General features: G+C 38.3%; 1 protein-coding gene across 1 annotated transcript; it reads right to left on the reverse strand.

Annotated features, from left to right (window-relative positions):
• Nucleotides 1–13,890: 13,890 nt before the first annotated feature.
• On the reverse strand, nucleotides 13,891–14,328 carry LOC107805050 (uncharacterized). Its single transcript, XM_016629027.2, has one exon. It carries the CDS (start codon nucleotides 14,326–14,328, stop codon nucleotides 13,891–13,893), a length of 438 nt encoding a protein of 145 aa, XP_016484513.1.
• Between the last annotated feature and the right edge of the window lie 2,437 nt (nucleotides 14,329–16,765).

Consider the following 16,765-nt stretch of genomic DNA (forward strand, 5'->3'; position numbering starts at 1 on the left):
CACTCGGTCTGACAAACCCTTTGGCTAGTAACTCTTCAAGCTGTTCTTTCAATTCTTTCAATTCTTTCGGAGCCATACGATACGGTGGGATAGATATAGGCTGGGTATCTGAAGCCAAGTCAATACAGAAATCAATATCACGATCAGGTGGCATACCTGGAAGATCTGACGGAAATACATCGGGGAACTCCCGAACTACATGCACTGAATCAATAGCAGGAGTCTCTGCAGTAGTATCCCGAACATAGGCTAGATAAGCCAAACAACCCTTCTCAACCATGTGTTGAGCCTTTATAAAAGAAATAACTCGATTAAATGAACTAACATGCGAACCCTTCCACTCCAGCTTAGGCAATGCTGGAATAGCCAAGGTAACAGTCTTGGCATGACAATCTAGAATAGCATGATATGGAGATAACCAGTCCATGCCCAGAATAATTTCAAAATCGGTCATCTCAAGCAATAGGAGATCTGCTCTAGTTTCATAACCACAGAATGTAATAATACAGGACCGGTAGATCTGGTTCACCACAATAGAATCGCCCACAGGAGTGGACACATAAACATGAGTACTCAAGGACTCACGAGAAACACCCAGGAATGGAGCAAATAGAGATAACACATATGAATACGTAGATCCTAGATCAAATAATACTGAGGCATCTTTGCCACAAACAGAAATAATACCTGTAATCACGGCATCTAAGGCCTCTACATCTGGTCTAGCCAGAAAAGCATAGAACCGAGCTTGAGCGCCAACTGGCTGGCCTCCGCCTGGCTGACCTCCACCTCTAGGACGGCCCCTACCCACATGTCCTCCACCTCTGGGTGGTCAGACTACTGGTGGAGCAACTGGTCCGGTAAGCATAGGCTGTTGACCCTGTTGTACTGGTCTACCTCGAAGCCTGAGGCAAAACCTCCGCATGTGACTGGGATCCCCGCACTCGTAACAACTCTTCGGTGCGATGGGCTGCTGACTAAGTGTCTGGCCCTGGGGACCTGAATACCCACTGGGAGGACCCTGAATAGCTGGTGGGTGGTAAGAACTCTCTGGGATAGCACTGAGATAAGGTCGCACTGGAGCACCTCGAGGAGGTGGTGGTGCTGGATATGGGGGTCTGCTGGACTGTCCCTTCACGAACTGACCTCTGCCCCCGGACGGAGCACCTATGAACTCTCCAGAGTACCTGAACCGCTTATCTCTCATAATCTGCTCTCGGCTCCGCTGACGTACACCCTCAATCCTCCGGGCTATCTCCACAACTCGCTCATAAGAAGTACCCATCTCAACCTCTCGAGCCATAGTAGCCTGAATACCAGTATGTAAACCGGCTACAAACCTTCGCACTCTCTCCGCCTCAGTAGGGAGTATCATTAGTGCATGGCGAGATAATTCAGAAAACCTCGCCTCATAATCGGTCACTGACATCTGACCCTGCTGGAGCTGCTCAAACTGAAACCGCAACTCTTCCCTCTGGGAGGGTGGAATATACCTGTCCAAGAAGATGCGGGTGAACCTGTCCCAAGTCATGGGAGGAGAATCTGCTGGTCTGCCAAGAGCATAAGACTGCCACCATCTACGGGCTCTACCCTCTAGCTGAAAAGTAGCGAAATCAACCCCATGGGATTCCAATATCCTCATGTTGTACAGTCTATCCTTGCAACGATCAATGAAATCCTGTGGATCCTCATGTCGCTCACCCCCGAAGACAGGAGGATGTAGTCTAGTCCATCTGTCTAATAGTTTCTGAGGATCGGCAGGCTACAGCCGGCCTGGGCTCAGGTGTAGCTGCTGCCACTGGCTGGACTCCACCCACGGGTAATGCACCCTGGGTCTGATATACAGCAGCTGCCTGTCTATGAGCCTGCGCAGTAGGGGTCTGTGCTCCCCCGCCCGCCTGAGATATGGCTGGGTCTGCCGGAAATAAACCGGCCTGAGTCATATTATCCATGAATCGCAGTATACGACCCATAACATCCTGAAATCCCGGTGCAGATAGGAATTTAATTAATATATTGAAAATAGATACATTTGAAGGAATTTGATTATTTCCGCTGATTAAATAAATTCTGTAAATCACATTGATTTTAATATCCTAGTTTTATTTCAATTGTTATTGACCTATAGTGAGTGTCAAAGTCGGCCATCTCGTCTCTACCACTTTGAGATTAGGCTTGATACTTACTGGGTACACGTTGTTTACGTACTCATACTACACTTGCTGCACTTTTTGTGGAGGATCTGAGACAGGTACTAGTGGAGGACCTATCATCACATACCCACGTCATCCAGAGGCATAGTAGTGAGCTGCCTTTCTGAGCCGTTCTGCAGCTACCAGTGTCTCTTCTGATATTTATATTCTGTCTATTTTATTTCAGACAGTATTTGGAGTTTTGTATAATCTACTAGATGCTCATTCACTTGTGACACCGGGTCTTGGCACACACATTGGTAGAAGTTGGTATTTTATTATTTTCTTGGAATAAAAGTTTAATCAATGTATGCTTAATTTATTAGTTGGCTTGCCTAGCTATAGTGTTGGGCGCCATCACGACCTACAGGTGAAATTGGGTCGTGGCAACATGGTATCAGAGCACTAGGTTCACGTAGGTCTCACAAGTTATGAGCAGACCTAATAGAGTCTTGCGGATCGGTACGGAGACGTCTGTACTTATCTTCGAGAGGCTATATGGTGTTAGGAAGCTACCTTTCTTCATATTCTATCGTGCAATTGATGTAGTACTAAATATCCTTCTCTTATTCTCTCACAGATGGTGAGAACACGCTCTAATGATATTCCAGACCAGGGAAGAGTTACTCCCCTAGTTGCTAGAGGCCGAGGCAGAGGCCGAGGGAGGGCTCCAGCCCGTGGTAGAGGGCGAGGACGTCCCAGGACTATTCTGGTTATGCCGCCAGTGGATCCAGTAGAGAATCCCATTATTGAGGAGCAGGGTGAGGTGCCTGTAGCAGAGCCAGCTCCGGTGGATTCAGATAAATTCCAATTTATCAATTAAATCTCATTTACAGGAGTAACAATTAATTCCTTAACAAGCAAGAATAATAATTCATTAAATTCCAAAGATTTTTCAATTTACTAATTAGCTTTACAAGCTGAAATAAATTATTAAAGCATCGTGTAATTATTATTATTATTAAGCACGATTTCTGCCGAGGACGTACGGCCCGATCCAGAGTGTCGTGTACACTGCCGAGGGACGTGCGGCGCGATCCATAGATGCATCTATCCTGCCGAGGCGTTCGGCCCGCTCCACAAGAAAGGAGGACATTTTCTTATGTGCCTCCGGAAGGAGAGTATATTTGTTATAAGATAAATTTGGGAGGAGAACAATTTCTTTTAACAATTAATTGATTAAAACAGACAATCAAGCCTGTGAGATTTCCATCCTTTAATATCTTTATCTAACAATTCACAATATATATTCATATAGATATCAATTAATATTAATTAATCAAAGAATATAATTTACACAAGTAATACATGCTTTGAGTCCTAAACTACCCGGACTTTAGCATTAATAGTAGCTACGCACGGACTCTCGTCACCTCGTGCGTACGTAGCCCCCACAATTAGCAATAATTATTTAATCTTAATCACTTATGAGATAATTTCCCTCTCACAAGATTAGACAAGAGATTTACCTCGTCTTGCTCTAATTTAATCCTCTATAAGGCCTTTTCCACGATTATCCAACTTTGTCTGGCTCGAATCTAGCCAAAATAATTCGATACAATCACTAAAAATTATAGGAAATAAACTCTATAAGGAAATACTACATTTTTAATAAAAATCTCGAAATTAATTAAAATTTTGCCCGCGGGGCCCACATCTCCGAATCCGGCAAAAGTTATGAAATCCGACAACCCATTCAATTACGAGTCCAACCATACCAGTTTCACTCAAATCCGACTCCGAATCGATACCGAAATCTCAAAATTTCGTTTCTATGAGATTTCTAAACTTTTCCAAATTTCAATCTCAAAACACTAATTAAATCATGAAAACAATGATATATTCTTGTATATTGATCAAATCCGAGTTAGAATCACTTACCCCAATGTTTTTCCCTTGATAATCTGCCAAAAGTCGCCTCTGCTCAAGCTCAAGTTCGCCAAAAATGGCAAATGGGACGAATGTCCTCTGTTTTTATAACTGCCCAGCAGTTCGGAACTGGGCCTCGAACAGGTCCTCGATCGCGGCATCGAACATGTGCCTTCGATCAGGGCATCGAGGGTTGGGCCTCGATCCTAGCCCTCGAGCCATACCTTCGATCATGCCATCGAGCCTTACCTTCGATCGTGACTTCGATCACAGGCTTGAGCCTGGACCTCGGTCATGGCCTCGATCAGGGTATCGAGGTTGGGCCTTCAATCATAGCCTCAATCATAGCATCGAGCTTGAGCCTTCGATCAGTGCATCGAGCATGGGTCTCGATCCTAGCCCTCGAGGCTTATTTTCGATCATGCCCTCGAGCCTTGCCTTCGATCGAGGCTTCGATACTGAGCCTCGTCCCTGGCTTCGACTCAGGCCTCGATCGTGGGCTCGATTTTTGGGGCTCGATCTGAGGCTCGATATCTGGGGCTCGATCTGAGGCTCGATATCTGGGGCTCGATCTGAGGCTCGATCATAGCCCAGAATATGCAGCAGAAGAGAAAATTGCAGCAGCTTTTTAAGTGCAACTTTTGATCTGTTAACCATCCGAAACTCACACGAGGCCCTCGGGACCTCAACCAAATATACCAACAAGTCCTAAAATATCATACGAACTTAGTCGAACCTCTAAATCACATCAAACAACGCTAAAACCATGAATCATACCCCAATTCAAGCTTAATGAAACTAAGAGTTTTCAACTTCTACGTTCAATGTCGGAACCTATCAAATCAACTCCGATTGACCTCAAATTTTACACACAAGTCATAAATTACATAACGGAGCTATGAAAGTTTTCGGAATTGGATTCCGACTCCGATATCAAAAAGCCAACCCCCGGTCAAACTTTCAAACTTTAAATTTCTATTTTAGCCATTTCAAGCCTAATTTCACTACGGACTTCCAAATAAAATTCCGATCACGCTCCTAAGTCCAAAATCACCATACGGAGCTGTTGGAATTATCAAAATTCTATTCCGGGGTCGTTTTCTCAAAATGTTGACCGAAGTCAAACTTAGCACTTTAAGGCCAACTTAAGGAACCAAGTGTTCCGGTTTTACCTCAAACACTTCCAAATCCCGAACCAACCATCCCCGCAAGTCATAAATTATTACAAGCACCTACGAAAAGTTTTATTTTAGGGAACGGGGTTCTAAAAGTTAAAATGACCGGTTGGGTCATTACAGCTGACACTAGTTTCACTATGCTGATGTTGAAGTTGTATTCCGATAACTTAGGGTAAAAAGGATCTCGATACCCCGATGTTTCTTTATCCTTGAGTGATTTGTTGTTTTGACCACGATTGATTCCTCTGTCAACGGTGAACTTGTTTGCTGCCCGGAAGCTTCTGCCACGGCCATCGGTCCGCTCGTAAGGCAAAAATCGGCCCCTCGAAGTCCGTCTGTCCACGTCATAGTCATCTTTTGATTTCTCTCTGCTCTTCTCCCGTCCTTTGGCCGATGATGTAGAACCGACCTGGTCATCCTCGATCCTTATTTTTGACTCATACCGGTTGTGTACATCCTCACAAATTGTTATTTGAAATTCAAGCAGGCTATCCTTCAGCTTCTGGGAAGCGTCTGAGCTTCTCGGGTTTTGTAACTACCAGACTTGTTATTTTAAGAATTAACACCCCGTTCAGTGACTTAAGGTCTCGATAAGCTTCGCAATATATATTATGACCCGCGGGTGTGGTCGAGTTTGATTTTCAAAAGATTCGGAATTAAATTAAAAGAACAATTCTTATTTAGAAGCTTAATTGGAAAGAGTTGACCGGAGAGTTGGCTTTTGCGCAAATGACCCCGAAATGGAATTTTGATGATGTCAATAGCTTTGTATGGTGATTTCGGACTTAGGCGTATGTTCGGATTTGGAAGTCCATATTTCAATTCGACGCATTTTGGCGAAAGTTGGAAAATAAAAGATTTTTGAAAAGTTCGATCGAAGGTTGAATTTTTGATAACGAGGTCGAATTTCGATTCTGGAAATTGGAATAGCTCCATTACGACATTTATGACTTGTGTGCAAAATTTGAAGTCATTCCAGATTGATTTGATACGTTTCGGCGCAAAATATAGAAGTTGGAAGATTTGAAAACTCATAATTCGATTCGATGCGCGATTCGTAATTCCGGCGTTGTTTGACGTGGTTTGAAGCCTCGACTAAGTTTGTATTGTATTTTAGGACATGTTGGTATATTTGGTTAAGGTCCCGAGAGCCTCAGGTTGATTCTGGAAGGTTAACGAAGCAAATTGGACTTGAAGGAAGGTGCTGGAAAATGGCAGTAGCTGCTGGAATCGCACCTGCGGAATTAGGGGCGTAGGTGCCACCATCGCAGAAGCTAGAGGAAGCTCGCAGAAGTGAGTGAAAGGGACCTGGGCAAGGCTGATGGAGAAGGCCGCAGAAGCGGCAATTTGTGCGCACAAGCGCAAGCGCAGATGCGCCTGGCCATCGCAGAAGCGCAAATGGCTCCGCAGGTGCGATGCCTCTCCTGGAAGTGGCCTTTGCAGAAGAGAGTTTTGGCTCGCAAAAGCAGCTCCGCAGATGCGCTGACTCGTCCATAGGTGCGAAACTGGGCAGAAACATAAGGATTGAACTTGGTCATTTTTGCCATTTCGTTTTGGAATTTTTGGAGCTCGGATTTGGGCGATTTTGGAAGGATTTTTTACAAGCTTGGTTGGGGTAAGTGTTCTATATCCTAAAGTGTTTATATTTCATGAATCTATGATTATATTCATCGTTTAATTCGGATTTTAATGGAAGAAATCAAGATTTTGGCAAAATCTTCCAAAAACAAAAATTTAAGATTTGGAGGTCGAGTTGTTAGCAGAATTTGAAAAAATTGGTATGGTTGAACTCATATCGGAATGGGTATTCGGATTTTATGAAAATTATGTCGGGTTCCAAGAGGCGGGCCCCGTGTTGATATTTATTGACTTTTTGGAATAAAATTTTAAGTCGATGTATTATTATCCGGAATTATTTTCGATGTATTTTAATGAAGTTGTACAATTAATTTGGATAGATTTGAGCTGTCCGGAGGTCAATTCAATCAAGAAGGACATTTTGGAATATCTGCATAACTTCAAAAAGGTAAGTGTCTTGCCTAACCTTGAGTGGGGGAATTATCCCTTAGGCATCGAGTCTTATGTGCCATTTGTGAAATATGAAAAACCGTGTACGCGAGGTGACGAGTACGTACTCGGGCTTATATGTGAAAAATTTATTAAGTTAAAGTCTTGGGTATATTGTGTAGTAAATTGGATAATTATTGGCATTTATTTAATCATCTATTTGCCATGCCTCAATTCGCATTTATTGAATTTATTTTTATATGACGATTTGATGTGAATATTACCTGTATATTTATGTGAATTCTGTGAGTTTGATGGTTTGATATTTCTTGGAATTTAATTTCATTATGGATTTTTCCTCTGCAAATAATTAATTAAATGAGCTTAAGAAGAGGTGTTTATATAATTATCAAAATTTGGATTAATGAAGGTGATGCCCTACACTGATTATTTCTATCTCTGTTGATTGTTTTTGAGGTTTATATATATTGTGTGGAGCCTTGGTATATTTGTTGTAAAATTAATTGGTTTTGTTATATCTTGGGAATTGGTTGTGGCCACTGGGCAAATTGTGATATGAATTGATTTTGTTACATTGCCGTGATAATATTCCGTGTAAATTATTGTGTTAATTGAGTTATTGTTGTGAGGATATAAGGGTGGCATTTCACTGTCAACATTATGCGGGCATAAGGATTCCATTTCACTGTTGTTATATGTGTTGGGATATTGTCTGGGCGGAGTGATAAGGGAGGCTATTAAACGGAGCGATAAAGAAGGCTATTATATGAGCGATAAGGGTGGCTATAAGAGCGATAACGGTGGCTATTGATATTGTCAGGGCAGAGTGATAAGGGAGGCTATTATAGGAGTGATAAGGGTGGCTATTGTCAGGGGTGATATGCGATGATGTGGAGTTATTGCGTTGGTAATTTTCATATGATGTTGGGGTATTCCTTGTGTTTATTTTTATATATTGTGCAACTTGTCTTGTTGTTTCGGTAAACTTGATAATAGCCTGATTTATGTTGAAATTGTGAGCATGTGGCTATTGCCAGACAGGTAATGTTATATGGGATCGGGTTGCACGCCGCAACGAATATGAAACGTGGGCACGAGGTGCCGGAAAAATATGATGGTTTTATTATTGGTACATGAACTGTCCGTGCAGCTGTGATATGAAAAGTGGGCACCAGGTGCCAGAAAAATATGATGATTTAATTATGGGTACGAAGTGCCGTGAAAATATGAAAGTGGGCTGAGACCCGTGTTAACGTAAAATATGAAAAAGGGCTAAAACCCGTATTTTTATGATTATGAAATGGGGTGTCACATGGTGACTTTTAATTGAAAGAATTATATTAAAAAATATTTATTTGGAAGGATTTTTATTCAAAAAGTATTATTTGAAAGAATTACCTTTGAAAGATATTTATTTGAGGAAATTATATTTGAAAGAGATTTATTGAAAGAATTATATTTGAAAGATACTTATTTGAGAAAATTATATTTGAAAGAGATTTATTGAAAGAATTATATTTGAAAGATATTTATTTTAGGAAATTATATTTGAAAGAGAGTTATTTGGAAGAATTATATGTGAAAGATATTTATTTGAAGGACTTGATTTAATTGGGTGTACTTGTATTTATTATTTGTTGAGCGATATTAATGGTGTTCTTGTTGCCATACTGTGCATATCACTGGTTGATTTGTGTTGCCCTTATTGTTGTCTGTTTCCTATTATTTTGTATATTATATTCCACAGGTTATTAGACTAGTGAGTGTCTTGACTGTACCTCGTCACTACTCCACTGAGGTTAGTATTGATACTTACTGGGTACCGATCGTGGTGTACTCATACTACACTTCTGCACATTTCTGTGCAGAGCCAGGTATTGGAGCTATCGGACTCGAACAGAGTTAAAGTGAGATTGCAAGGATTCAAGGTAGAGCCGCTTGGTCGTCGCAGTTCCTTAGAGTCTTTCCATTTTATTGTATTGTTAATTATTATTCAAACAGTATAGAGTATTCGATCCTTGAGATCATTTCATGTATTTAGTTAGAGTTTGTAACTCAGTATTACCAGTCTTGGGATGTTTTCATATTTGTTTTCGCTGTTGATTTTGATTACCTATTTAATTCAAAAAACAAAAATGGCTTGAAATGTAATTGTACTTGGCTTACCTAGTCTTAGAAACTAAGTGCCATCACGACGCCTGTGGTGGGATTTTGGGTCGTGACAGGTTTAATCCTTGGGTGAATGCTTCAGCTGCCCATTCATCCGGGACAGTCGGGAGCAACATTTTTTCGTTCTGAAATCGGATAACGAACCCTCGTAATAATTCAGATTCTCCTTGTGCGATCCTGAATATATCGGCCTTCCGGAATTGCACTTTTCTGGCCCCGACATGAGCCTTGATGAAAGAATCCGCGAGCATATCAAAGAAATCTATGGAATGCTCAGGTAATAATGAATACCACGTTAGGGCTCCCCTCGTGAGAGTTTCTCCAAATTTCTTTTGCAGCACAAATTCAATTTCGTGAGGAGTTAGATCATTCCCTTTTACCACCGTTGTGTAGGTGGTAATATGCTCCTGTGGGTCTGAAGTCCCATCATATTTTAGAATTTCAGGCATCTTGAACCGCTTCGAGATTAGTTCTGGTGTCACACTCAGCTTGTACGGTAATTGAATATACTTCTTCGAGTCTGGGCCTTTCAATACTGGTGGCGCGCCCGGGATTTGGTCCATACGGGCATTTATTTCTTTCATGAACCGTAAAAGTTCATTCTTGAACGGGTCGTTCTCGTTGTTGAAACCGGATCCGCTCCCCCCAGCCCTGTCGGAGCCAACTTTGCCCATGTGAGTGTTGTTATCGATTCTCTGTGTTGTTTGATTTGCGGGAACACCGGAGGAATTGGATCTTGTCTGTTTGCATTATTCGAAGCCCCCAATAGTGCCTGCTTCAGTTCCGTCATGACCTGATCCTGCTACGTGAGATGGCCTAGAATGATTGCATGTTGCTCTTGCAGGTTCCTCACCGCATCCATGATATATTCCTCATCAGCATCATCGGGAGTTGTATCCGAACCTGTCGAGGGTACTGCCTGTTATGCACCGGTGTGGCGTCGTTCTCCTCATTACGAGTGTTACTGATTGAATCCTCGAATTGAGGTTGATCCCCTCGAATTTTTGGGTTGTACGTGTTGTTAACAGTATTATCTGCCATTTTTTGTGATTTTTTCTAAGACAAAAATAATCAAATTGCGTTAGTAAAAAAAAAGGGATAAATTTAATTGCACGGCTGTCTAGGCCTCACGGTGGGCGCCAAACGGTTTACCTGTAAAATGGTACAATTAAATTTATTCGTGGTTTCTAGACAAGTGAATTAATTTGATCCTGAAATAATACAATAATTGAAGAAATGTATAATACTTGGCATTGAAATATTGATGAAAATAGTACAGATAACAATTCCTTGAGCAGTGTTTCCGGACACAACGATGATGAGATCAAAAAACAAGAAAGTAAAATTGTATAAAGTTTTGCATAGAATAGAGTGTAGGTTTAGCCAGAAAATTCGTGTCCTTTATAATGATAACTGAGCTCACTATTTATAGCTTTGTCTAGGGAAGGAAGTCCTAGGATCATGTCCTCCTTTAATGTCAATTATGAGGGTAATTGATGAAGACGTAACGGTGAACATAAATGCCAAATTCTCTGTAACGGACAGTCGTTCTTAATGCTGCAGAATATTCACTATTAAATGCTATCGGGCACAGAATATTTAACACACCTTTATGAACGTTATCCTTTTCGGTTACAAGTGAAATGACTGCATTCGGTCTTCGGTCATTACTATCTTGGGTTCCACGTGTTCTCTCTTTAGACGTACACGTGTCGTATCATATTTCACCCTATAGAAACAAAAAATGTTTTAGGTTCGCTTGGTCATGAATCAGGTTGACAACTAGTTCTTGTTACATATTTTAGTACTTGTTACATATTAGTTTGGCTATGAGTATTTGCACATAGTAAATTTCAGTATGTGAACTTCGAGTGAAATATTGAACTACTGATTTGAGGATAATCTTAGGTGAAATATCGTTTTCTACTCGTGAATCATAAATTTTTGCAAACTTGTTTTAACTGATGTTCATGTCTAAAAACAACTTAAACTTCCACGATTTCTTTTCCTAATGTTCAACTTCAAATATTCTCCTTTAATCATATTCTCAAATATTATCCAAATGGATTTTTTTCCCTGGTAGTATGTAAATGAATATAAAAAGATTTTTATTCGGCATTGACTATCAGTTTTTCCTATATATACCATATTACAAACTATTTTATAATTTAACTATTTTTTGCTAAATACCAAAAGTAATTAGAATTTTTTTATAATTTGTATATATTTTCTTTTAGAAGGCTACCAACTTTGATTAGTGCATTCAATTAAGATATTTAGTTACACCATTTTTTTTTTCCTTTCTCTTTCTTCTCCTCTCTCCTTATTCTTCTGCACCTCCCTCCTGTTTCCCGAATTTCTCTCGCCGCCGACTGATTTCCGGCCAAATAAACCCCTAATCTTTTCTCATTCTCCCCTTCTTTATCCAAATCAGTAAGAAACCACTTCAAACACCATGCACCTACATTGTCGCGCCTGAAAACGGCCAACTACCAGGCCAACCATCGGCAATGACTCATCGAAAGAACATGGCAACAACCCCCTTCTCTACTTTTTCTTCTTTAGCAAATCGAGCAAGAAAAGAAGAATGTATGGTACATTAACATACAAATTAAATACAACGTTAATATAAAATTAATATATTTATAGTAGCCAAATTTGATATAAATTGTCTACAACAATAGATAAATTAAATATAATTTTTATACAATTAATCATATAATATATAATTTATTTACAACTTATATACAACTTTCATATAATATTCTTGCAAGTTTAATATGACTACAATATCATACAACTTAAATAATTTTTTTTTACAATATTCATATAATATGTCTTTGTGCGTATTTTGTGTGTGGTGTGTTCTTCTTCCTTTTTGATTTTCAATCCAAAATTTCAACCAAAACTAACTCTAGTCTTCACATATCCTCTCATTTCTCCCTCTTCCTCTTAATCCCTCTTTTGTCGCCGGATTAAGCTATGGTTATCAGAGGTTTTTGGCTAGTTTTTATTAAGTTTGCTACTATTTTTGAATGATTTTAATAGTGGTCTAAGGGTAATTTTAGGTGATTTTACTATTAGGTTTTAATGGAGGAGGAAGAAGAAAATATTCTATGGAGTTTTTCACGATAGTCGAGGTCATTCATGGCATCACGGATGAACTCCAACGTGGTGGTGATGGTGGTGAGTGGGTGGGGGGTTGCGTTACGTGAACTGCAACGCGGGGGTTGTCGGGTTGGGATACGCTACCCATTTTGGGGATAATTGTTGAGGATAACTGATGCGTGTGTATCTGTTGTTCCCTATTAAATGCTTAATATTAATGGATCCTTAGTTATCACTAATTTGTATATAATTAAATTTGTATACTAGATGTAATTAAGTGATAACCTCTCTAGTTGGATAAATAAGTTTGTAATATAACATAGTTAGGTAAAAATCTCTAGACATGTTAACTAGGCTGATCCGGAATAAGGGTTTAGCCTGGGGGCCTCTAGTCCTGGCCCATATAAGTGGCTAGATTTGGGGTCGTACTTTTTTGGTACGGGAAAATGATATTGTATAGCCGCTCTCAAAATAATAGCCGAAAAAATATATATTTTTTGTATGTTATATATAAATTTTATGCACCTTTTTCGGCTACTGAATATAAATAGTTTCTGGCGCGGGCTAAAAATGAAAAAAGCCCTTTTGGTACTGGGGCTCTACAGGACTCATGACCCATTAAGCTAATAGGTTGGGCTGAGCTCATCCGTGTTTAATTGGGTCATGTTTTTTCTCTTTGTTTTTTTGAGTTTGGTCTAATTTTATGGATAAACTCAAGCTAAAGTAAAGTGTGGTGGCCACCATTAATTAATTTGCTTCTTCAGGTTTCAATTATTGTATGTCTAACTCTCCCTTGCAAAAAGGAAAAGAAATAATTAGCAGAGGGTCAAAGAATTCATACCATGAATGGAATTTTAAAAAATTATAAGTAACCAACGAAAAAGAATCAACTTTATACATATCAATATAATACTAGACCCACAAATAACAAATAGCATTTTCTTATTCATGTCAAATTTGAATCTTCAAATGATATTAACAAATCAAAAGAATCAGTCTTAAAGCCATATACATATAGTAGTCCCACAAAAAATAAAAAATAAAGAACTTTCTTCATCTTTTCTACATATACTACTGCTATTGAGTGTCTCTGTAACAAATATGAACACCATCCAAAACCCCTTTAGTAAACTCTACGAGATGAAAAAGTACAACAACAGTTGATGTGGGCACACTCAATGCAACAAGTGCAACCTTGGTCAACACCGAGGGATCAAATTTCTTAAGGAAATACAGTTTTCTGTTAGGCTCAAAACTTTTATTTATTCTATTTTATTTTATTTTTTTGCAGAAATTATTTTCGAATACAGATACTAACATATACTACTGTTATTGAGTTTTTCTCTTTAACAAATATGAACACCAGCCAAAACCCCTTTAGTAAACTCTACGAGGTTAAAAAGTACAACAACAGTTGATATGGGCACACTCAATGCAACAAGTGCAACCATCCCAAAAGCCAAGCCTGGCCTTGTATTCATCAACAAAGATTGCAATAATCCCATGGCTTCACAAATACTCGAATTATAATTCCCATAAATCTTCTTCTCCCAAACCATCCATTCTGCTGGTGGCTCGTAATTCTTCTCAATCATCTTCATCTCTTGAATTCTTTTCCTAAGAACAATCATGTTTTCGTCCACATTTCTACCATTATAATAGTTCTGATCATTGGCTTCTCTTTTCATAGCCAAAGTCATTATTTTTGTATTTATTGATCTTTTTTGAGAAAATGGTTTGGATGGAAGTGATGGTATTGAAAGAATAGAAGTAGTTGATGCCATTTTTTGAATTTTGCTGTGTCATTTAGAATGTGTTGTGTGATATTTATAGAAGATCATATTAGAAATGTAAGCACACTTTAATTTATTTTCAAGGGACATGTCTTAGCAAATAAGGAATGAGCAAAACCGTGTCAGCACACCGCAATTGTGCCTGTCTTACAAATAATTTTTAGCAAATGAGCAAGTGCCATCAAATCACATCATACATTTAAGGATTTAACGTGAAGTATGGATTGCGTACTGCGAAAAGCATCATAATATCATGAGATTTAAGTCATAAGTAGTAATTTAACGTTTGAAGCAATTTAATTATAGCTTGTTTGGAGGGTTGTTACCTATTGTCTTGTATCGCATTATAACTTTAAATACGATATTTTTTTTGATTGTTACTTAAATTTTATTGTATCGTATAGTTAAATTCGTTGTTACGTAACATCGACGAAATGTGGCACTTTGTGTAACGACCGATTTGGTATGGTCGTATCGTTACCTTATCTTTTTTTCTCATCTCGCCCTTTATTATTATTAAATAATTTAATTTTATCATTTACCCTATTTTTTTATAGGATAATTCTACCTCGTATCATAATCTTTTTTAATAATATTGTAAGTTTATTCTGCATATTGCTGGTGCGTGATATTATGAAACGACGGCAAACGATACAATATATGCAAATATTGTATTTATCAAACAATATAGTACAATACAGTACAATACAATACGATATATTATGAAACAATATGTAACATCTATCCAAACAAGGTGTTAGTTGTATCATTTTTATTAGATTATTAATTATTTTTACTGTATAAATTTACTCATAATTACATTACAGATAATGAGATTGTGTAAATTTCTTTTATACCATCTATGCATATATAGAACATAAACTCAGTAGCAAAATCCATGATCATCTTCTAAGTTCTATTGCTATACCTAATGATATTTTTTTTTTATACCAAATATAAATTAAATTATGTATTTTTTATCGTCACAAGTCACGCTTTATACCTTAACTGCTACAAAACTACCTTACGCACGAAATTAATTACTCCTATTATCAACCTATATTTGTTGAAGCAAATATGGGGAGTATCTACTAATCCAATATTTTCAGCGTTAAACATTATATATAAAACTATTTCTTCTAAAAACACTTTTCAAATTTTTAAAAAAACGTTTTTTTTTGGGTCATATTATTAGATATGGTCAAAATAATTATTATACTAATTATTCTAGAAACGCACTTATAGACTTATAACTCGCTCTTAATTATCAGGGTGTCCTTGGAACTTGTCAAAGGAAAGGAGGAGAAATTGTTAGCATTTTTTTAAGTAGTTTGATATCATAATATATAACACCGCCAGATATCTTTGGCTTGACTTTTGATGATTTGATGAGGACGTCTCTTTTATTTATTGTAAGTGATTTCCAACGTAACAGAATCATTTCTGGAATGATGTTCTCTAATTAAAATAAATTACTACTTAGTAGTTTACTATTAATTAATAATGTCGTTTAATTAAGTATTTGTTGGACTAATGGTGTCAAAGAAGAGCTATATGGTTGTATAACACAAGGATGTTTCCTAGGAAGAAACTTTATTAAAATAAGACAAAAGGAGGAAACCTTTTTTAAAAATATATTAAGAAGTAATTGTCTGGCAAAATTTCAGAGCTTTCTCTGTTGTTTCTTGGAGTTTCGTCATACCAAGTTTAAAGGGTTATGTATTCAACCTTATTGAGCCAACAAGGTAACTCGATAATTGCGGAGTTTGAGCATAGAGCCCTATGGGGTTTGAGGCAGTTGAATTTGGATATGGAAACTGTTGGCACAGGTAAAATTACAAAGTTACATGAACCCCAGGAGTTTCGATTCCATGCATTCGAGAGTACAAGATTATATAAGGAAAGGATGAAGATGATGTACGATAAGCACATTCTAGAGAGAAACTTCAAACCCGGAGATTTAATGTTGTTATATAACTCGAGATTGGGGTTATTTTTGGGTAAGCTAAAATCTAGATGATCGGGACCATTTAGAGTTGTGCAACTGTTCCCAAGTAGACCTGTAAAAATTGAGTCCGAAGATGGGACTAACATGTTTAGAGTGAATGGGCAAAGGTTAAAACACTACCTTGGAATGATTGAAAAAAAGGAGAGAAAGATGTGATGTACTTGAACGAACCCCAATATGTGAGTGAACCATAATCCTGAAAGCTTGCGTCGTATCACGACGTTAAACAAGGTATTGTGTGGGAGGCAACTCGCGACTTTAAGTCCTTATTGGTATTTTATTTAACTTGTTTTAGTTGTAGTAAATTAATTTTGGTTGGTTAGTTTTGTTTATCTTGCAGGATTAATACACAACTATAAAGTTCATGGAGTAAGTAAAGTAACCCCGAGAAAGGATTAGCTTAAAAAAATTCACAAATTA

The sequence above is a fragment of the Nicotiana tabacum genome, chromosome 12, assembly GCF_000715075.1.
Source record: "Nicotiana tabacum cultivar K326 chromosome 12, ASM71507v2, whole genome shotgun sequence".
Lineage (NCBI taxonomy): Eukaryota > Viridiplantae > Streptophyta > Magnoliopsida > Solanales > Solanaceae > Nicotiana > Nicotiana tabacum.

What these genes read in the sequence shown, in the direction of transcription:
- LOC107805050 (XM_016629027.2), bottom strand. Translation starts at nt 14,328, where the DNA reads ATGGCATCAACTACTTCTATTCTTTCAATACCATCACTTCCATCCAAA.